The sequence below is a fragment of the Apiospora hydei genome, assembly GCF_038363865.1.
Source record: "Apiospora hydei strain CBS 114990 chromosome Unknown utg000008l_segment0_segment0, whole genome shotgun sequence".
NCBI lineage: Eukaryota > Fungi > Ascomycota > Sordariomycetes > Amphisphaeriales > Apiosporaceae > Apiospora > Apiospora hydei.
In genome coordinates this window covers 1,514,228-1,536,433 of record NW_027117367.1, presented here as the reverse complement: position 1 = coordinate 1,536,433, position 22,206 = coordinate 1,514,228, and the positions used below count along the sequence as shown (strand labels likewise).

Genomic DNA, 22,206 nt, shown 5'->3' with positions numbered 1-22,206 from the left:
TTCCCAAGGTTGGCATTGCGACAGGCACGTTGCATGTCTTCAATGACATGGATATACCAATATTGTCAGTAGTGACTCGATATGATTTCCTTCGAAAAAGAGCATAGCAAACTTAGTTACTTAAGAGAGCAATCATCTTGACGTGATGTACGCAGGCAAGCAAACAATATACAAGGGATCGACTTGCAACTACTGTAATATTGATTTTCTCAGCGATAGTTGGAGGCCGTGGAGTGATTGAATAGTCGGTGATATCACTTGTTGGTCTAAGGCTTGCGCCACAGTCGGTGATGTCCAAACATTCGGTCAGTCCGTCGAGGCGCCCATCGATACATAGAGAATACATTATGCTGCCTTGCCCGCAAGGTTGGCGCTTGCACTTGCCGCTCTGTGGGCCAGTCCATAGAACCCCTCACCTTGCCATGACACTGCGCAGTGTGTGAAACACATTGACATGTGTACTGCTGGAATATCCAAGGGAGATAAGTACACTCTCAGCAGTAAATCATCGTTCAAGTAGCTCAGAGAAGATTGAAGGAAGATTGGTTCGTTCTCCGAGTAACCAAGACTTGCATTACAGCATCGAGAACCGTAGTCTTGGGACTGCTGCCGACATGCCACCAACCACATTGTGCATACGTACTTCGAGTCGTCGCTAGGCCCATGATGGGCTAATTTTTCCCAAGCTGCTGCGCTTGTGATCCATCGGGCCGGCTTATCGTCTCCACACCCCGGGACCCAGTACGGAATCGTTACTAGGGGCTCGAGGTGGGCATCAAGTCCGGCAGCATGGCCTGACAAAAGATGAACAGGGAAAAGTCCCAATTTGGGAAAGCACCTATCATCATCCATGCCAAAGGTAGCATCAAGGAGCAAGCTTCTGGTTCGGTAGGGCGACTACCTACCCCCACGCCGATGAGCATGTTAAGACGGCGATGAGCTTGATTATCGAACATGGCAGTTGCCCTGGAACGGCTCGTAGCCCGATGGATACTCATTTCCATTCTGTTAACCCATGGCTTTTCTTCACGCTCATGGCGTCCGTGGCGTTCATGCAAGCCAGAAAGTCAGGAACCTCTCGCTTTCCAACTCCAGTGAGGTTGCACATGAGCACAATACGGTCTGGCTCACAGGGGACGGCGAGAGACATCTACCAGGCTTGCAACTATCTGTGAGGAGATGACGAGGCTGGCCGTTGCCATGCCTTCGCTGACTAGAGCGGCTGTTGAGTCATCCTGTAAGCTGGCGCTGCGTTCGGAAGTTGGCTCAATACCCGTACCCCGATCGGAATTCTGCTCTGTCTTGTTGGCGAGAAAGATTGCAGTTGTGAATACTGCTCAAAGATAAATATGACTGGTTATTGGCCAACAGGATGGCCTGTATATCAATGCTGCCGCAAAGAAATGTTGTGCTCGTCTTCCGAGTGAGCTTCGCCGTGGCACTGGATCTGTCGACATGAAATGACAAACACGGAATTCCGTGCGGAATGACAAGACTCGTTTTGTGGTCATGGCCTGTCATTTTGAGACTGGATCATATGCGACGATCGCGAATACGATGGCGGCGTCCGGGACTTCTCAACCACCAAGGAAAAAAAAACAGCTCGCTTTCGGGGCTTCAACTACTTATGCCACAATAGCAGACCCCGAATGGCGGATTGCCTTATCACCAGGTAGAGAAGCTGCGAAATGAATTTGGCTGAAGTTGATGAGGTATGATCACTATCGCGCTACCTTGTGTATTCCCCTGAAGGTATCTACCAGGCGGCCGCGATATCTCACATTCTACGAGCAACAGCTTCGTAGCGATTTGGCAGTGGGACAGACTATGTATGTCGTATTGATTTCTCGTACTGGGATGCATATATCGGTCGTTGTCGGCTGTGGGACTGGTTGAGTACGGTATAGGTGCCGATCTGGAGTTGGGGAGCTTGCTGTCGACTCTCCCTTCTTGCGTTCCCCAAGCCATCAACGTACAGCAGACTGCTGTCGTTCGTCTTCTTTCTCGAATGCAAGGGAACCATTAGGGTGTATGATGCGCCACGGACTGTGGTTGCTCCGGATTCTGCGAGAAAACGTGGGTTAGAAATGCGATATACCAGAGCAAAAGCCGACTTACCTCCCCTGCCCTTCGTCAAACATTGGCCGCCATAAGAGCGCCTGTAGAGTAAGGTGCAGCTTTCCATTTCGCTTCCGCGAAACGCATACTCCATGTTAAAGGCTATTCCGTTGTTCAGCTTGATTGGCGCATATCGCTACCAGGTTGTCGTCAAGGCTGCCAACACTGTTGAAGGTGGAGCGAGCCTCTGGACGACGACCTGCTTCGAACTCAACTCCATGGTCTGTCATTTGCGCCTGGTGAGAAAAGTTTCTGGCCAAGAGCATTGTATATCTGCAGGAAAGATAAGGTCTCCGGCAACCTTCATAGGCGATACTGAAATGGGGTCGTTTTGTTCGTCCTGCTAGAAAGAAGATACACAAAAGGCAGTATTATGTCCAAAGTGTTCTTGACGGCCCATATTCTCGGAAGACATGGGCTGGGGTGATCTTGTGGCTGGGAAGCTCTTGATTCAAACGTGACAACAAGATACGAGCATAAATGGATGGACGATGTTTTGTTCGAAGCAAGTCTGGCTAGCTGACCAAGCACATATTTTGATGTAGTTGAGATGGGCTCGACAAGCATCTAGCCGAAGCTACACCCTGCAAGTCCTTTTGGTTGGGTTCATTTGTCTGATCCTCAAAGAAACACTTTTTATTCCCCGTATACGGTGTTCTTCTCCTTTCCATCTTCTGTAACTCACATGAAACTGTAGAGATCTCTTCCCAGCCAAACATACAACACAAAAGCCCGGTCAAATACAAGCTTCTTGCCTTTATCTCGCCGACCAGACTTTGGATCTGTTGCTCTGGTCTTGCATGGTCCAGCCTTCATTGCAATGCATATCATACCAAGTCTAGAAAAGGGGCTCTCGCTAGCGTTTCTTATTTTGTCTGAAAACTCGAGGGCTTACTTTGATTATTGGGAGTTTTGTTCCGTATCATGACTGATTAGCTGCACCCTGGACTGTATTCTCAATCTTAACGTTACCATCATGTCGTCGCTTGTCAGGTCTCGCATGACTCTGCTGTGGCATGGCAGTTGATACATCGAGGTTTCAGTCACTCTTTCTATGTTCGCTCTCTTTCAAGGGAGGATTGGGAGCTTTGCAGAGCACCCCAGTGCACAAGATCTCATCGCAGACAATCGTGTTGCGACGCACTGGGGGCACCTAATCTACCTGGTGTCAGACTGGAAGCCCTAGAACGAGGCTTCCAGCCGTCTTGTGTTTTCCCATCAGGCGAAATGAAAAAGCAGATGAGACTAACATATATTCCTTGCCTGGTTGACCTCGATCTACCTGGTGCAACACCTATTATGCCACCGTCTCTCCAGTTCTGTTTATTTCAGATCTTGGGTACTCGAATTGTTCGTTACCCACTGTCTACATTCATTCCTAGATTCTCTCCCAAGTCCCCTTAGCCATTTTGGCCCCGAGTTGATGCAAATCTTGTCCAACGGAACTCTGCCTTCGAACATCAAACACAATTCGGCGTGTTGCCCCGGTCAATATCCGCCTGCATTTGCAACATCAAGATCGCGGAACTGGGTTTTAAAATCCCCTTTCCCCAGATGCAGGATGCCACAACTCGGCTCATGTTTGAGGGTTCGTCTTCAGCAGCCATGATTTTGGAGTGTATGGTAAACAACATATACGCACCACTCGAAGCTACGTGGTTTTCCTGTTTCTTCCGTCCGCAGGGTGATTTCAACTAACTTTGAGGATAACCAGGTCCGATATCAGATCCAATACGATTTTCGCCAATACAGCAATATTCCGAAACGATGCGTGCAAATGCTTTACTTCTCAAGTCCACCAGTTCTACGACCAAGATGACTGGACGAACTTTGTTGCCAAACAAGATGCCGAGCCAAGAAGCACACCTGGACGGTCGTCTCCTCCATACCTAGAACTTTATTATGGTAATTGTGACTCGGGAACGCGGATATGGACATAAGCAAAGAAGGATATACAAGCCTTGCATATGGGCACACGCTAGCCGGGCTCAGCTTCATGACAAGGTACAAAGGGTGGCTTTCTGGACCTAGACATCGCCTCATGCGGTGCACTTAGGGCAACAAGTTCTATTGCCCTTCGACTTCGCTTTTGTCTTGCTTGAAAGAAACCAGACTGCTCACCAAAGTGCCCGTCAGGAGTACCGCAAGTATATCCCCAGATAAATACCATCCATCCCATAATAACTGTTTAACATGGCTGATAATTGCGTCTACAGCTCTCCTTCAACTCTGTCGATCTAAATCGGACTAAACCACCACGAGCCACTTGCAAACACCGAATTCTAATCGCGGCTTCACCACGCACACCTATGCTCGCACTGATAACACGATGAATTGCAAAGCTTTTCTAGCACATTGCGGCTTTTGAGTGCTGCACCAGTCTCCTAGAGGAAGTTAGCAACCCTTACGCGGTTATTAACAAGAATGACGTGCTCCTTTATGGGTGAACATCTGCACGTGGAAATCGAATTAGCAGGAACATCTACATGACTACCGTCTGTGGGAGGGAGGTGGATTCTGAATCCACACCTCACAATACTTTCCCTAGGACAAAGACAAGGTCATCTTCCTGGCTTTCTCTAGGACAGGAAGAGACATATTCAATAACCATGACCCTGGAATACTTCGGTCTAGAAAATGAAGACGATATTCAGTGTGTAAGCAGGCAATTATTGCCAGGGTATCTGAAAACCCATGATGAACCCATGCCATTCTACATGATTCATCAAGTTACTGTACCAGAGCTTCTGGTTCTTTTTGTTGCAGTCCCTAATTACTTTACATTCATTGATAGTATTTATCCTTCAAAGCAAGCCACTTCTCCCATCCAATAATAGCAATGCCAATAGTACAAAACGCGTTTGGTGGTTTGTTCTAGCCGTGATGAAACATAGCTCTTCCTTGAGTTGGTGCCTCCAGAAGCGTTGTACAAAAGAACACTGGTCTGTTTCTCACGAGTAAGAAGTTTTTTTCTTGATTCCATCACAGCCCAGCACTGTACCTGGTGTGTAGACAGCCACACTCAACTAATACATGAACAACTCGGCCACTTCCCATAGAGAAGACGGTTTTTGTCTTTGACTCCCTTTGAATCAAGACCCAATGTCATGTAAACTACATGGGCCTCGTGATTATGTATTGATTTACGAGTTGAAACTCATGATAGAATAGGGAATGTAGCTTGGGGCAAATAGATCCCAAGAGAGCTAAACAATGACAATGGATTCCTAGTTATATACCGGCATCCACACCGAGGAGATATCTACAGATAACTAAAACTTCAAAACCAGTAGTATTTCCCATCAAGATCCTGCTCATCACAAACACCATTTCAATGAAGTACTCCTTTGCTTTTCCAAGTCACATGCCCACCTATGTACCCTAGAGGTATTCTTGATTCTTCACATGGAAAGGGGGTTTTGACTCCATAACTCCACAGCCAGTAGTAGTGATAGAATTTTGTCATTCCAGCTCGGTCCAACAGGATTAACAGATTCCATGACGCCAGGGTAAACAAAACAACCCCAGTGCACCCGTATGAAGGGCGTCATCATCACAACAAGAATGGGAGTACCACAGCATAGTCTGATAAGTGGCCACTGGCTTAGTAATAAATACTATCACTAACTTTGGCATTAAAGGTGTCTTTGACACATTGGTCTCCAGCTTCCAAACTTCCATTTTAACCTCTTCTGCTGCAACCAACAGCTGATCAAAAGGGCATAGAACATACTCATTCGCCACCAAGGGGGACTGTCTATTGACTTCCAGCCATTAACACTCCACGTCTACCAACACGGCCAAGCCAATATATAATACTGTAGCCGAAGAAGCCATTCCATCTCATGGCTTGAAGTTAGTCCGTCCCATATTTTGAAGCAACTCACTCGGGTATTGAGCCATCAGATTCTGCAGGCTTTGTTATCAACGATTCTCAAGTCCATGACTGTTCCAGAGACTGATACAAAATGGCACTTCCCTTTGGCCAAGGCCTCAGATTCAACGACTAAGAGACCTCAAAGAACATTGGCCTCTCACAACTCGCCCTGGCTCCGATGTCATTCTGAATAATATTATAATCAGCACATGGCCTGTATAATCTCCCTGTCCCATATTACCACGCCTCCGGTCCATCCTGTCACTACGGCCCTGGCTTCAGTTATGACGGAAAATTAGAAGCTAGCGGCCAGCTCTAAGCGGCCCTGACATAATGCATGTGCACGTCTTTCATGACAGTTGGCTATACAGCCCATACCGATTAAACAAATACTGTCTGTGTGTACTCAAGATACACTGAATAAGCCAACCACCCGTGTACACTTGCAGACAAGGTATAATAATACTCATGTGACAAATCTTGGTTGCAGTACTGTGTCGACTTTCACCATCAAGACCCCTTTCGTTGTTTATCATGTCTATTATAACCGCCGTGCTCATGCTGGCTGTCGTTGCCGAATCAAACAGCATGCCTGTCTTGTGCATGTATTATTTAATATCCTTGTTAAATATCGTGCCCTGCACAAGATAATGCAGTGCTTCTTATATAGCAAACTCTATCTGATACTGCCAAAGTAAATTCCCCAATGCAGAACTTACCTGGTGAAGGCGTAATTCTCCTGAAGGTCAGTTAAATGTGCAAGTAGTCGATCGAGTAATTCATATATACCTATACTGCAATATGTCACTTTTCAGGGGAACCACATGGGATGCCCTTACATGTGCGTATGTAAGTATTCACAAGGTCCGGCCGGACCCCGGGCACGCATCCGGAGAAGTTCTAGGCCCGAGAGAACCCCGGGCCCCGGGCCTCACCGGCGCTCCGGGGTGCTCGCCCCCTAAAGAAGCCCCTATCGGCCCCGACCTAGCTGGCGCTCCCGGAGCTGGACCCCTCGCGCCCCTCGCGCCCCTCGCCTCTCGGTCATAGCTCCTGCGTTAGTGTAGACGAAGTCATCGTCGCCGAAGGTATATAGTAACATTCTTAGATCGTGGGCCCATGGGTCAATGCCCTAGCTCAGCCCTGGAACAAATAAAACATTTTCTTCGCCCTTTTAATTTTTCTCGAATTTGTTGAAGTTACAACAACAACAACAACCAGAGGAACCTCGTTGGTAAGTCTACGATTTCCTTTCTTCCTCTTCGTATCCCAACACACATCACCATTTCTATAAGGTAAGGTTGTTCCTATCGTTTCCTATTCCACATCACCGCCTCTATCTCTATATATGCATGGGTATTACCTGGCAAGCCTGTCCGTCCTCCACGCCATGCCACCCCAGATGGTAAGCTGGGATCAAGATGACCCTCTGCTCCGCCAGGTTATTCAGTGGACCACTGTTTGGCTTGATGAGAGGTGGGTCATGTGGTTTACTGGCAGTCATGCGCTGTACGAGATCGTGCCATCCACTGTCCTTATGGACGAGTCCCCTATCCTTATCGATCAGACGCTATCACAACCCCTTAACCCTTGGTGGCCCAGCTCTCCCACAGCGTGTAACTAGGCCCTCTTCCTCCTATATAGGGCTCTTCCCACTGGACTCCCTAGCCCATTCCTTCCCCAACGTACTTACTTCCACCTCACTCCACAATCCCCTTCACGTACGTAGATTCACATCCACTTCCCCATCCCCCAACACTGGCCCACAACGCGCTAATACCAAAGGTTGGTTCCATTTGTTTTTTATTTGTGTCCCTTCCTTCGTCCTTCTAGATCAAACACTAATCGTATTGAATTCCCAGTCTTAGTGGATCTTCTCTCACCAACAACATCCTTCAGGTCAAGGTAAGTAATATTCCCTTCTTCTTCCTCGTATCTACATCAATGTATTTCGTATCCACCACTCGGCCGCCTTTTCTCCTACATCGTCGTTTGACGCGTGTTTCGTCTTCTCTGGCGCTTCCCTTTCCCTTTCCATTTTTCTACAAGCCTTTCTTGTTGTCCCATACATCACCGTCTCTCACTTCCATCTGTATTGCACCATCTTCCATCACAAGTTGGACTAGCCCACGAAGGTAATATTACACCACATTCTCGCCTCCACAATCTTTTCCTCCTCTACAGATGAATCCGTCCTGTCCCATACATCGTCACATTCTCACACTTCCACCTGTGTCGTAAGGTATTCCTTTGTGAGTTGTTCCAACTCACGAAGTTGGTATTACGTCCCAGTCTGGTTCCCATATCCCTTCTCCCCTTGCCCAGCCACAGTTTTTCCCCCACTACACCGTCTTGCACTCATACTTCCATTCGCGGGCGCAATATTGTCCGTCACGAGCAGCAGCCGCCCACGAAGGGTGGTATTACATGCCAGTTTGGCTCCCACAACATCCCCCCTTCTCTCTCTCAATACCCAAATACGTTACACCTGCCCCTTCACCACTCCAAGTTGTAAATTATTTTCTTGTGGCAGCTGGCAATACCGATTGATGAGATTCATCACGCGGTCCTCGCTGGCTTCCATTGGAAATCTCTTGCAACATCAGCACAACTCTCCCCAGTTGGCTCTTCTTCAGTCCACTGACTATTCGGCAGCTCAGAAAACTCTTCCCTTGCTGAGTTTTCGCTTTTCGACTTGTAAGTACTTTCCCTCCTTCTCTTTTTGAATTTTCTGTTCTGTGCTCTACATTGCCTTGGTAGTGTGCATCATGGGCTCCTGGTCTTCATATGCTCTTCCTTTTTCTCTCCCAATTCCTCAACATCAACTCACGGGATACTGGCTTCCCAGCCAACGTATTCTCTTTCCTTTTTGTTTTCTTGTTACATTTTCCAATCATTCATTCATTTGCTAAAAGCTTCTCGACAGAGTCACCATCCCCGAATCGTTGAATCCAAAGGAACCCGCAAGACAGACCAGTAAGTATTTTGCATCCCTTACCTTTCTAGATCCCTACACCATGTATGTAAGTACCAATACTGACTAGAGATCTTCCAGGCACTGGGAACTTTTGCCCATCATGGATTCATCTAACCCCTTCGGACGATCCTCATCAGCAGATGTCGTCGGAAGAAGCCCCCAAGCGCTTGGTACGCACTGCGAAGTGCTAGAGAGGCCACTTCCTCTGGTACCGAGTCCTCTGTCTCCGGCTCTGATGGTAAATATTCTGCGATTTCACTTGTTTTACTGTGATCTGCCTTCCTCCAACAAGTTGGTCGTTGAGGTCACAACGTTTCCCCCAGAAGTCATCCATCAGGCATGCCTGTCCGCCTGAGACACAGTCCCAACCGAGTCTTGTTGCCTCTGGCTGGTTGCTATTTCCCTTCTTTCTCTCTATATTCACATGTTGTTGTTGATGGTACATGGCACTGACTAGATAATTCCAGGTGGCGCATCACTCGAAGACCGCCTGGCAAGCATGAATCTTGGTCAGAACCTTCGACCAAGCTATGCCGATGCTCTTATTGGCTTGGGAACCTCGTCTGCTGCTGTCCCCGACCTGCCTCTCGGCATGACTTACGATGACGATCCTTTTACTGGCTATACGGGACCTTCTATGTATAGCCCTTATGAAGTCCAGCAGCGTGAGAGACGCGAGCAACGCGAAGCTCGACGCTCCCGCTACGACAATGACAACACAGTTGACGCCCAAGTCTTCTACCCTGCTTCGTCTTGTGTCTTCGTCGCCAAGTAAGTCCTCCTGTTTTCTCAACACCCTTTAGCAACATTTTATTGACGATTTATTCAGTCTTCCCGAGTCGATGGAGAATATTAAGCTCGAAAGAGACCTTAACGACAAGTTTGGCGAGTGGGGTGCTGTATTCGTCAAGATTCGCCGCGACAAGAAGAACATGCCGTACGCATTCTGTCAGTATACTGTAGGTTATCCCCAGGACTTCTATTATACTCTGGTCAACTAGCTAATATATCGTTTTATCATAGAATGACCGCGATGCTGCTGCTGCCATGGCCCACGGTGCTGGAACCATGTTTCAGGGTCGTCCTTGTCGTGTCGAAAGAGTCCGAGCCAATCGTCAGTTGACCTGTTCCCCTTTCACATCTTCATTAGCTTTATTTACTAATCTGCCTCCAGGGACGTTCATCTTGCGCAACTACGTCGGTGGCATAGTTGGTCTTGAGGAGGCTCGTGAGGTTTTGGAGAAACATGGTGCTATTGGCAGACTCGAAGAAGTCAGCCGCGACGATGCCGATTCTCACGGCATTCACCAGGGAATATTGGTCGAGTTCAAGAACTATGACCCCGATCGTGACATTCAGGCAGTAAGTATTTTGCTCCTCCTTCGAACAAGCCCTCGTGACTTCGACTAACTGTTTATTTGTAGACTTTCCGACGCCACGCGATCTACCGCGTCGTTGCTCATGATCCTCAACGATCTCGTCATGCGGAGCCGATTACAGATTCCGAGCAGACTTACCGTAGACGCTATGAAGTCGACCAGCGTTCTATCTTTGTTGGTAACCTGCCCGACATTGATGGACTTGAGCGCGAAGTACGTCTTCTGGCTGGCGAGATTGGAAACGTTGTCAGCGTGCAAGTGATTCGGAAGGAGGGTCGTTCTGGTAAGTAATGCTTTGCGCTATCTCCATATGGAAACGCATGCTAATAATTCCCTCGTTACAGGCTATGGCATGAACGTATTCGCTTTCGTTGAGTATGCACGAGCCGAGGTGGCAGAAATGGCCGCACAGGATCTGGTGAGTCACATACCCAAAGTAGGATAACACGAGTATGATGGTTGACTAACTATTTTTTAGGCTGGTCGACGAATCTTTGGTTGCCGAATCCGTGTGGAACAAAAGGAAACCCGCCGTCCTGGCGGTGATGATCGTCGCATCCGAACTTTGGAGATGCCTCCTCGACCCACGATTCGTGCTGCGAGCCCTGTTCGCCATGACCTGGATGAACGTGGTATGTACACGCCCCGTCGTGTTGAGCATATTGGCAACGACCTTAACACCAGCTCGTCTTCTGCCCCCCTGCCCACATGGCGATGCCGACGTGGTTCCCCTTTGGCAGTCCGAATTATACCACCACCCCATTCGCGACTGGCATGGAGGGAGTTTTCCCTCCTCATCCGCACTATCTTCCTCCGGCCATGTCTTGGGCTGCTCCTTACATGAGTGACCCGCGCGTGGCTTCGCAGGCTTACTGGACCGCATTCCAGCATGCCTATGGCGCCCCTGTAACTGCTACGCGTGCTACCGAGGCTGTAAGCGACAACGATCGTGCTCCTGAGGAGTCCCACCCCCAAGACTCCTAGGCTTTTTCTGGATTCCTTCACATTTGCTGAAGACTTGATTACGTCGCCTGGCTTTGACTTTTGCTCCGGCAGTTGAAGCCGTAGGGTCGAATCTTGTGTCATGCAGAAGGATATATGGTGCTGGAAATGCCCCGGAGATATATTGACACTTTGGTCATATAATTTCAGAATACCAGAATTTCTGGTAAGGGTTTCAGTCCACGACCAAACAAGATGTACGATAGATAAGATTATTCTGGCAGGAGATTTTCATCCTGCATACAGCATGAGTAGCATGCGCCACAATGAGACTTGCCATACATTGAGATGAAACTCAAGTTGTCTTCCCCCGCGTGTGTTGCTTTTGATGTCAAGGAACGACCCGAACCGTGATTGATCAGAGCAGATTTCGAGTCGCGGATATCCAGGACAGGTAAGATCTCCCCTCTATGCCATGACTCTCTGCCTTGACGAAGAAATCTACTAACTGGCTCGTATATACCAGGGATTCGAGCGCCTTAGGTTAGGCATGGCATGACGATGCTTCTTTCGGGGTGTAGTTCATACTACAGCTGCCTGCTTCGTTGCAAGTCTCAGTTCTGCTGGTCTGGCTTGGCATCGAATCAAGCCTAGAAAATAACGCAACATGTCCGAAATCCTCCGCGACCAGCAATATTGGAGCGATCTCAATTCTTATCAGGAAGTAAGTTCAGCTCTCGGAGCTGAAAGTGAAGTCATGTTGAAAGTCTAGATGGTTCCTGACTGACGATCTGTCGAGGATGGCCTGTTTTGGGTTGCATAGTTCTCCACACTAGGGACAAAATGGATGGTGTCCCGGCCGATTCCCCGCTATACCGCCGAGGCGCCAACGACTTGCCACAGAGCTAAAGAATATTTTCTCTCCTTATTAACCCCAGAGTCACCCATCGTCCTCCTGCGTCCGTCGAATCAGGAGCTTCAACCGTGGTTGGGAACACTTATATCTGCGAATAGCAACACTCAGATTCATATTCACTCGTTGCGTACAGGGCGCAAATCGTTGTGCTGAGAATGGGCCAACCGTCGTTTGAGGCATCCAATGCCGTCATTTACGTTACCTATGGCGCCTTCCTGTATGGACCGGACTGCTCTCTCATGTAGAGGAACATCGCGCTGACCATCTCTCTAGGGTATTGGGAACAGGGCTGGCCGTGAAGATGTGGAATCAGCCCAAGGCAGATTTCCTCGCTGGCAACAGAACTCAGACGGGTCAGAAAAACAACGAAGAAGATCGCAGAGTTGAGAGCCTGCAATGAGTCTCACAGCACAGAAAAGATCTTCATCGAGAGCTATCCCCCGTGAAAAGAACCCGTGCGCTAACCATGTCTACAGCCTTTCCTTTGGCCCTCAACTTCATCGCCGCTGGTGAGTAGAGGCGAAAGCTATGCTGGCCTAACCCCCAAGCGAGACATCTCCTTGCCGAGATCCCCCGAGCGGTAGCACAGCTTGATGAAAGAGTATCGACCACCCCCGGATGCCTGCATGCGACGACGATGCGGCGATTCTGGGCACCACCCGAATGAGCAAGATCAGTACGAGGTCTAAGAGTGACAACGACGCCAATGCGCGAAACTGACCAATAGGTTCGTACCCAAGATGAAGATGGTTTCTGCCTCTCCCTCTCTCTCTCTTCGTTGGATACTCAATCTATCTCGTTGAGGGTTGAGAGAGAGGCAGGAAACCGCGGCTCACTACGGGCGCCGATTCGAAACAACCCCTGACTTGATCCAACCTTCCCGGTGGCGTCCATCGCCGCGAGCGGAAGGAGATCTAGAAAGGGAGTTGTGAAGATGAAGCTGAGATTGTACCGTAATTACTCGATCAAGTTAATGCTTGCGTGGGAAAAGTGCTGCCGCTCTAATGACACCCCCCTCCTGTTCTTCTCCCCTGTTCCGATTTTGCTAACCGTTGCACGCTTTCGTGTGAATCTTCAGCCATGGGCTCTGGAATTCTCTTCTCATACCCGCAACTAGCTACGCTGGCTGGCCTTCAGGGTGTCATTGTTTATGCCCTCTCCTCGGCTCTGCCGTTGTTGGTCTTTGCTGCTCTTGGTCCTGTTATCCGGAAGAAATGCCCGGAAGGGTTCGTTCTTACGGAGTGGACCAGGCAGCGATACGGCATCATCACCATGCTCTATTTGAGCTTCCTGACGCTCGTCACGTTGTTCCTCTACATGGTGGCGGAACTGTCGGCGATAGGGCAAGTAGTCACTGCGCTGACTGGCGTCAACGAGTTGCCGGTGATCATCGTGGAATGCGTCGTAACGACGATCTATACATGTAAGTCTGGCCACCAATGTATGGGAGGGCCCCGTGCTAACCACTTGGACAACCAGCGATCGGAGGTTTCCGGATTTCCTTCCTTACCGATAACGTACAAGGCGTCATGATCATGCTTTTGATTATCATCGCTACGATCACCATCGGAGTCAAGACGGAGATCAAGCCCGAGCTGATCGAGTCCTCGGGCCTCCTTGAGCCGAACCTCTTGGGCTGGCAGCTTCTCTACATGTTCCCCGTCGCTGTCCTGACCAACGACTTCTTTCTCTCCAATTTCTGGCTCCGCACCTTCGCCTCCAAGACCGATAAGGACCTCTGGATCGGCATCAGCATCGCAATGGTCGTGATCTTGATCGTGCTGACGCTCGTCGGCTGCACCGGTCTGATCGCCGCATGGTCTGGTGCCTGGCCCGGTGAACCGGCGCAAGACGGCTCCGTCGCCTTCTTCCTGCTGCTCGAGCAGCTGCCCAACTGGGTCGTCGGCATCATCCTCGTCCTGGCCGTCACGATGAGCACCGCCGCGTTCGATAGCTTACAGTCGGCCATGGTGTCCACGGCCTCCAACGACCTGTTCCGGAACCGGCTCAACATCTGGTGGATCCGCGGCGCCGTCGTGGCTGTCTTCGCGCCCGTCGTCGTCATCGCCATCAAGGCGCCCAGCATCCTCCAGATCTACCTCATTTCGGACCTGCTCTCGGCCGCGACCATCCCCGTCCTGGTCCTGGGCCTGATGGACCGCTTCTACTGGTGGCGCGGCTTCGAGGTCCTGGTGGGCGGCCTCGGCGGCATCCTCACCGTCTTCATCTTCGGCGCCATCTACTACGGTGACGCTCAAAAGGGCGCTGAGCTGATCCTGCTCGAGCAAGGCCTGTATACCTCCGACTGGGGCGCGTTCGGCGCTTTCGTGGCTGCTCCCTTTGGCGGCCTCATCTGGGGCTTCATTGCCCTGGGTGCGAGGTTGTCGTTCCAGTACTTGATGGCAAAGAAGAATGGTCACCGATTCGATGCGCTGGACAGGCCTCTCATTGCTTCCGGATCCCGAAGCGACCCCGATGACGACACGAACTCGGTCAACGTTCAGCGCGAGGAGGTGGGCGTCTCGAAGTCTACCGGCAAGTTCTTCTAAGTTCTGCGGGTATTGTTCAAAGAATACATGGTGAGGGAGCGAGACTCTAGAAAGTCCGGGAATTAGGAAGAAGTGGACTGGACGAGTTTGCGCGTAGACGGGGTGATGTAGAGCGGGCTGTATATATCACTGGGAGAGTTAGGCGGGCAGAAGTCAGGTTGCTCGATGTCAATATACCAAGGACACGAGGATGCGAGAAGTGTAGACGTATAGAGAGAATAGAAGGTGTGGCAGCATTGGTGGCAGTCGAAGTCTCTAATCCGGACTTACACACATATGAGGATCAGATGAGTATTGAGATCAGTACTCAGGGGCAAGATAATCAACAATCCTATTCACTTCGTACGTTTGGCCTTTTATGACCGTACTACTCGGGTCTTTTGGCCAGGGCTCCCCTTTCAAAGAAGCTGGCACGAACATGTAGTGACTGAAGAATCAAGTTAATATCCATCTGGATGGACTTGAAGTTGCATTTTGGAAACATTGGGGCCAATGATTTTGTACGGAAACCGCCCTACGAGCGACAGTTGGAATGGGGGATAGCAGAGCAATGAGACACATTACTTCTCATCATCTACAGTTACTTCCAGCATTAGGTCCGGTTACGGCCAGAGCCGAAGCGTAGACGGTTGCTATGCATCATCTAAAGATCCTGAGGCTGTCCCAGCCAGGGGGCAGCGTCGTCATACGTTCCATTGCGAACTACAAACTACATCCACTCTTCTCGTTCCTCCAGTCGGAAGTATTGGGAGGCCGCTCGGCCGCAGAAATGGGTGAATTCCGGTATGGTGAGAGGAAAGTACCGTAGGCGTACGGGGATCGAAACGGGATCAAGAAGGATGGTTCCTTTTTCGGTTTCGGAAATGGATATAAGGTGTAAATCCCGCGTCGGAAATCGATGTTGCGGAAACGGACATTGTTCTTTCGGGTTGGTCGTATAGGTATTTTGAACGCGGGCTCTCGTGATGCGGGAAAGTTTAGTGAAAGAAAACCAGAAGACCTCGCGGTTCGGTTTGGTGGCTACCTGTTCCCTGTGAGGAGCAGCGCTGGTAGTCTCTGCCAGCATGTATAGAGTCGCGGCGATGAAAGAAGCAGATACGGGTGAGAGAGGCATTGGAAATATCTCGACAGCAGAGTAGCAGCAACAGAAGACCGGATGGGTCTGTTTGATTGGGGATGCATTGCTGTTTTTCGAGAAACCCGATGGGGGACCTGTAGGAGGGAGAATGCATCGTCTGCCTAAAGGGGGCGACGAAGCTGGTATTTTCTAAATACTGGAAAGGTGACCCAGTCACAATTTCATGATTATGGATGGGTCAATACCACTATTGGTTCGCATGGCATTCTTAGCTGGTTATGGTTGAGCCGAAGTGTGATATCTGGCCGAGTTGATCGATATGCTAAGGTGGCAGATACAAATACCATGTTCTAATACGTCCAGGGGCTGTGATTCCAGCAAACACGAACTCCAGTCAGTTCATAACACCTCGTAATGAATACCGGGATCTATTAATCTTCTAATTAAGAGGTGCTGGTAGGTACTGGCTACGTAGGACAGGGTTCAGGAGTGCCGATGCTGACATCCCAGTTGCCCTTCTTCTCTGTCTGTCTGTATCGGATATTGGTACTTGAGCGTCTGGACCGGGATGTAGGCGTTATGTACTTACTTCTTGGGCGTGTTGCCACTTCCATGACCAATCTTCAAGCTGAATGTTGTTTGGAACTACAGGACTCAATACAGCACTACTTCATGACTCCATCACGCCTTTGAGGTCGGCTATGTAGCCATGGTCAGGAGGCCTACGGGGGTGGTACGAGCCCGGACGAATCCTTGGGATACTCGAAAGGAAGAACAGTCCAACTCTTCCGGTGTTATCAGTAAGGAGATACAGTTGGGACTTTTCCGTAACACTACACCATACACCTCAAGAACGGCATGTACCGGGGTTTTTCACTGAACGATGTAGCCGTTACCCACGGAAATAGAACCCTAGACTCCCTAGGAATTCATCGCTGTGGCTTTTGGCAAGAAGGTCACGAGATATACACAGCTTCTAGATAAGGACTGGACCTTGGCAAAAATGTTCGTTTATGGAGCGGCCGCTCGACGCCCCCTTTGATAAGATTGGCGATGTCATGGGAGCATCAAAGTCCTAAAAGACAGCGCCGACGGAGAGATCAGCGTCAACAGTAGCAGCAACGCCCCCTTGGCCAACTCTCTCGCGGGATCGACGTTGGTATTTTCTTCGACGAGGAAGTCAGGGGGGCCACCCAGCGAAAAAGGGGCATCAGCTCAACAGTCGACTTTTCCCCAAAGCCTCAGACCCAAGACTTGAACCCAAGCGTCGCCGTCGATTGGACCACTACTGAGATCCAGATCAGCACAATACCAACAACCCCAGGACAGCCCAAGTGATTCATGTAACTCGGGGGAAACCTTATCAATGACCCCAAGAATAGCTGGTCGTTGCTATGCAGTTCACTTCAAGGACCATCTGAATTATGCCTCAGGAAACCCAGGAGTAGTATTTATTTTGTAAATGTTTCTCGTTTTACTATTATGTGTCATGGTTTGGGTTGAGTGGGTAGCTGTCCTGCAGTTTCGGCAAGCACACCACCACCCAGACCTACAGTTACAAGATTTGTACAGCAGTCGACATCTATATATGATACAGCCCCTTTTCATCTATTGACAGCTCTTCAACCTCGATTTCGTTATTCACCTGGACGGTTCGTCCAGGCAAGATGTATCTCGTTCTTCTAGCCAAATCCAAACCACTCGTCCACAGATCACTGACCCGGACGTTGAGGGTTCTTAGCCATCCATTCTTCCACCTCCTTGGCTTCGAGATAGCTCTCAAGCGTCGACTCCTGCAACGTACCCCAGACCTTCCAGGGGGTCTGGCTATATGTGTCAGTGTGGTCGACTTGGGAGGAGAGAACAAGGTGCTCGAGCATGGGCTTCTCGGTGACGACGGGCCTGGCCTCGTTGGGAGCGTGGCGGACCATGCGCTGGACGCTGGCGATGGAGACGATGGCCTGACGGTAGGCCTTCTGGATGCCGCCGGGGGGGGGCATGAGGCCGATCTTGTCTTCGGTAATGCACGGGTACGTGAAGGTGCTGCGGTACTTGACAAGCTCCCACTCGGCGCGGTGGCCACGGGGCCGCGCATCGATGATGCCGGCCAGCTTCTGGTAGAACTCGTTGGTGCAGATGCGGCGGAGCGTCTCCTTGTCACCGCGGGCCAGCGCCTCGTTCATCTCGAGGTGCAGCGCCTTGGCCGTGGGCAGGATGACCCCGCGGCGGACCTTGAAGCGGGGCCGCGTTTTATAGTCGGGCATGGAGGCGATCTTGAAGAGCAGCAGCGACGCGTAGTTCCAGACGCGCGAGAAGTTGGCGATCCAGGCCATCTGCAGGAACTTGGCGGGCGACCGGGGGTACCGCGAGAGGGGCGGCGCCACGAGGGTCTGGGGCAGGAGGAAGGTGACGTTCTCCAAGCCGAGCTCCAGCGACCTCGACGACGAGTCCTCGCTCTTCTTGTAGCGGTTATATTTCGGGGCCGCCTTCGCTCGGAGGGGCGAGGACATGGTCCTGAAGCCGCGTGTTGGCGAACATGTTGTCGTGGCCGCGCATATCCTACTACTCCTGCTCCCGCTGCTGCTGCAGCCGATGCTGCTGTATCTGAGGCACAAACTGGGTGTTGTGGTTCTGTAGGTTGGTATGGAGGCGCGGAGCGACGGCTGCAGCAGCCGAGTAAACTGCTTGGTAGCCATGGTAGGAGGAGGGCCTATATGGGGCTTCGTTGGCGCCGAGGGTTCGTGCAAACCGTGGAAAGGGTCGAGCGTGGTTCGAAGCTCCGAGCACGCAAGAGAGAGCTTTAGCTGTCTGAGTGCATGGAGTGCCTCAAGGGTATCAGACGTTGTTTGGCCCACCCGCGAAGTTCAAAGGGAAGCCAATCAATCAATTGGAACCCTGGGTCGCTGTGGTCAACGAGCAGAGAGCGAGAGCGAGAAAGAGAGACGATTTGCCTCAGGTTGTCTAAGTGCTCATCTCTAGACGTCCTCGTCCTCGGTTCAGTCCGAAGCGGAAAATTTAAGATGGAGACGGGACTCCAAGACACAAGGCAGCCAATAGACGGCGGCCAATGAAGGTCCCCTGCCGTTAAGGTTCAATTGAATACTGCTCTGTGCTGGTGCCCATTTCTCCCAAAATCAATACCTAAGTCGGCCATTCCCTCCCCAAGCCCGGGTCCCAGGGTTCGGTGGGTTTTGGCCTTTGGCCTTTAGGAGCCAAAACCAGACGGAATGACCTCACAGCTGATTAGCGCTGCCCAATTGCAATGTCAATCTGATTCACTCTGGGGGACCTTGCATTTGCATGCTTCCTACCTAACGTAGCATTCATGGGTGTCTGCGTGTCTGCGTATAGCTATATATATGACTATGTGAGTAGCAGGTATACTTGCATGCAATACCCCTTTGCTCTTGCCGTTGTATATTTGATTTGATTTCGTTTCATTTCATTGACGTCTTTTTTTTTTTCTCGGGAAGAACGCATTCCATATCACTCTTGGCGGTCGTGTGTCCAGGTACCTCTCCAAACGTGCTCACCCCTCTTGTTTGTCTTGTGTCGACTTTCTGACAACCATCTTGTAAATATATCCCCCCGGCTCGCTCTGTCATCATTGGGTTGCATTTGTAAAATTTGGCTGCTGCTGCTGCCACCGCCAGGGCAAACTTCCCGACGACATATCATCCTCCCCCAGGGTTCGGCAGTCCCCTACTTGCCCGGGCGGCCAATTGATGGCCACCCTGTTCTCGAGGTCCTGGACATCGCAGCCGAACGGCAGTAGCAACAGTGCCCATACCAAAAACCACAGCAACAACCACCGTCCCCCGTCGTCGTCTCGATACGAACAGCTACAACAAGATGGATTCTCCACGATAGCACGCACCTCCTCCCACGACGAGAACCCCAACAGCAACAGTTACAATGGCCACCACCTGCGCAGCTCGCCTGTCGTCCGCGCTGGCTTCATGCAGCCCCGCATCGCCGTCGTCTTGGACGTGCCGCGGGTCTGGCACCCTTTTCTCTTCATCTGCCGACTCCAGTCCATCGCCCCTGCCCTATGGTGGGGTCTGCGGTGCGCCCTTCGATTCCTCATATCCGATTTCCTCCAGAGTCGAGACATTGCCCAGCTTCTGGGACTGGACTATGGCAGTAGTGGCGGCAATGGCATACTGGATTCGGCATCCGACTCAGTGCGCAGGCAGGTCAGGACCGAGCAGAGGCTACGACTGACCGAGACCGCGCTGTCTATGATATGGGTACGTAACGAGCCTCCCAGTCCATTCCTCGAGCCTGTCCCCTCGGCAAGTTTGCTAACAGATTCTCTCGATACCACTACAGTGCGGCGCCGGAGCCTACCTAGCCTTCATCTTCACCGACTCCCTCATGTCCCGCTGGCTCCTCAACTACACCCCGCAAGCGACCATCGTGCGCCTCTTCGCCCTCACCGGAATCTACTTCTACGTCTCGAGCTGGACCGTCTACCTGCTGGGCGGCAGCGACGACCCCTCGATGCTGCTCCCCGCCTGGATCGGCATCGCCACCACCCTCACGGCCTGCTACCACGTTTCGCAGCGCAAGATCAACATCCGCAAGGAGACCTCGGCTTCCATCAGCATCTTCTCCATCGCCAGCTTCATTAGCATGGCCGCCCTGCTCTCCCACCACCACATCAACCGCCTCGAGTACCCCGACGTCCCGCTCTTCGGCGTCCTGCAGAAGGCCGCCGAACTGGGCGGTTGGATCGTCGTCAAGGTCTTGGACGTGCGCGACCGGGACGGCCTGTAAGTGTAGCTCAGTGCTGCTTGCTGTTGCTCCAGACGCACGCCACACCTACTTTTCATCTACGATTTGCTGTACTTGGCCTCGAGGCGTTGTTGGTTGGTGCCGGGAAACATATAGAGGGGTTTTCATGGACAGGAAATGGCATGGCGTTTGTCGCATTTGTTGATTATATATATACCCCGACACTGAGGCATTCTATGTTGCAGATTACACAATTCATGTCAAGATGCAAGGGCTCAGCTTCAATAAAGAATGGGGGCGCCCTAAGATTCAGAGATTCATGTCTGTATTTTCATTCGTACCTAAATAATGTGCTTGCAGAATCAAGAAAAGAGAGGCGTGCAAGCTACTTGCCAATCAACTCCCGGTGTGTTCCTGCAGAGTGCCGAGCGTACTGCCGAAGCGGAGCAAGATGAATAGGCCGAGCAAGAAATCTCAAGAACTCCCGATGCCATTCCGTAAAGTCCTGTCGTGTCAACAGGGGGTATCATGCCGGATCCGTGCCATGTCCGTGAAAGTAACGCCTCTCGTTAATGATCATAACCGTGCCTACTGGTAGTGCAATGGCTAGCCAGCGGCGCTTACCGCCCAGCATAGGCTAGCGAGACATCGTTGCCCAGCCATCAAGTAGGCGCGGCAGGATCGCAACGAGACATGACGATTCCGGACCGCAACGGGGGCACTGGACAGAGGCTTAGAAACCGTGGACCTTGATGGTCTTGGGATCAAGCTCTAGACCCTCCTTCTTGTCGATGAGGAACTCCTGAACATCCTTGCGCTGATCACCCTGAAGCTGAATTACTTCACCCATCTCGGTGTCGTTAACAATGGTGCCATTGCAAGCTGCATAGCAGAGCCATGTTAGCGCATAAAAAGAATAAGTTAAGCCGGAGAGACAACCTACCAAACTTCTTCTTGATGACCTTGAGAATCTTCTTGCGGTCGAATTTGTTGGGCAAGCCCTGAACCGTGGTCAGGGTCTTACGTCCATTGCGCTCTAGATTAAGAAGGATGACATTAGTTACTGGGGTCGTTCGGGGAAAGGGCTGAAGGATGCTGGATGATGCAAGTCGTAGTGGGGTATGTGGTCAATGAGGGGCTTGTCAGATCGAGAAGGCCTCGCCTCATTGCTGCACGTGAGACGTATAATTGAACAGGTATCGGGGTGAAGGACAGCACGTACGTTGAATACGAATATGAATGTAATTCTGCGCCTGTTTGGATTCTCCGGTATCCTCGTCGGCTTCGGCGAAGGGGTCTGTACGAAGGTGGTTTGTCAGTCAGGTCGATCGCGATAGCACAATCATTTGAGGGCCGTCCTCGGGAGGAGGCGGGTTGTTGGCAAAGGGGAGCGAGGGATTCGTTGGACACGGGCTTGCATCGCAGGGTCGCACAGAAAGAAGCGGGAAGCAGTGGAAAGTGGCACCGGATGGTGGTGATGGTTTGCTAGCGACTTTGGACTTACCGTAGGTCTTGAGGTTTTCGATGGACATATAAAACACTTTTCCGGGGTAAACTGGGGAAAGGGTTTTTGTATTGAGGGGTTGTCGAAGTGGTGCGACCGACGGATGAGGTCTCGCAGATGGGATTGTTGTTC

At 50.9% G+C, this 22,206-nt stretch overlaps 8 protein-coding genes across 8 annotated transcripts; 6 read left to right on the top strand and 2 right to left on the bottom strand.

Annotated features, from left to right (window-relative positions):
• Positions 1 to 6,796: 6,796 nt before the first annotated feature.
• PG997_011065 (uncharacterized protein) lies at positions 6,797 to 7,616 on the top strand (the record flags this gene model as incomplete). The annotated part of the gene is made up of 3 exons (XM_066815380.1): positions 6,797 to 7,035; positions 7,192 to 7,226; positions 7,288 to 7,616. 3 exons carry the CDS (start codon positions 6,797 to 6,799, stop codon positions 7,614 to 7,616), a joined length of 603 nt encoding a protein of 200 aa, XP_066664670.1.
• A 2,195-nt stretch (positions 7,617 to 9,811) lies between these two features.
• Positions 9,812 to 10,793, top strand: PG997_011064 (uncharacterized protein; the record flags this gene model as incomplete). Its single annotated transcript, XM_066815379.1, has 4 exons — positions 9,812 to 9,928; positions 9,993 to 10,331; positions 10,394 to 10,631; positions 10,693 to 10,793. The coding sequence occupies 4 exons, from the start codon at positions 9,812 to 9,814 to the stop codon at positions 10,791 to 10,793; spliced, it is 795 nt and encodes a 264-aa protein (XP_066664669.1).
• Positions 10,794 to 11,056: 263 nt separating this feature from the next.
• PG997_011063 (uncharacterized protein) lies at positions 11,057 to 11,332 on the top strand (the record flags this gene model as incomplete). The annotated part of the gene is made up of 1 exon (XM_066815378.1): positions 11,057 to 11,332. The coding sequence occupies one exon, from the start codon at positions 11,057 to 11,059 to the stop codon at positions 11,330 to 11,332; it is 276 nt and encodes a 91-aa protein (XP_066664668.1).
• A 625-nt stretch (positions 11,333 to 11,957) lies between these two features.
• PG997_011062 (uncharacterized protein) lies at positions 11,958 to 12,723 on the top strand (the record flags this gene model as incomplete). Its single annotated transcript, XM_066815377.1, has 4 exons — positions 11,958 to 12,014; positions 12,305 to 12,423; positions 12,480 to 12,559; positions 12,683 to 12,723. The coding sequence occupies 4 exons, from the start codon at positions 11,958 to 11,960 to the stop codon at positions 12,721 to 12,723; spliced, it is 297 nt and encodes a 98-aa protein (XP_066664667.1).
• On the top strand, positions 12,673 to 14,755 carry PG997_011061 (uncharacterized protein; the record flags this gene model as incomplete). Its single annotated transcript, XM_066815376.1, has 3 exons — positions 12,673 to 12,715; positions 13,285 to 13,629; positions 13,686 to 14,755. 3 exons carry the CDS (start codon positions 12,673 to 12,675, stop codon positions 14,753 to 14,755), a joined length of 1,458 nt encoding a protein of 485 aa, XP_066664666.1.
• Positions 14,756 to 17,545: 2,790 nt separating this feature from the next.
• On the bottom strand, positions 17,546 to 18,529 carry PG997_011060 (uncharacterized protein; the record flags this gene model as incomplete). The annotated part of the gene is made up of 1 exon (XM_066815375.1): positions 17,546 to 18,529. One exon carries the CDS (start codon positions 18,527 to 18,529, stop codon positions 17,546 to 17,548), a length of 984 nt encoding a protein of 327 aa, XP_066664665.1.
• Positions 18,530 to 19,558: 1,029 nt separating this feature from the next.
• PG997_011059 (uncharacterized protein) lies at positions 19,559 to 20,612 on the top strand (the record flags this gene model as incomplete). Its single annotated transcript, XM_066815374.1, has 2 exons — positions 19,559 to 20,083; positions 20,166 to 20,612. 2 exons carry the CDS (start codon positions 19,559 to 19,561, stop codon positions 20,610 to 20,612), a joined length of 972 nt encoding a protein of 323 aa, XP_066664664.1.
• Positions 20,613 to 21,303: 691 nt separating this feature from the next.
• On the bottom strand, positions 21,304 to 22,195 carry PG997_011058 (translation initiation factor SUI1; the record flags this gene model as incomplete). Its single annotated transcript, XM_066815373.1, has 4 exons — positions 21,304 to 21,452; positions 21,514 to 21,606; positions 21,793 to 21,867; positions 22,075 to 22,195. Coding segments are annotated over 4 exons (438 nt in total), but the record flags the coding sequence as incomplete, so codon positions are not given.
• Positions 22,196 to 22,206: the final 11 nt, after the last annotated feature.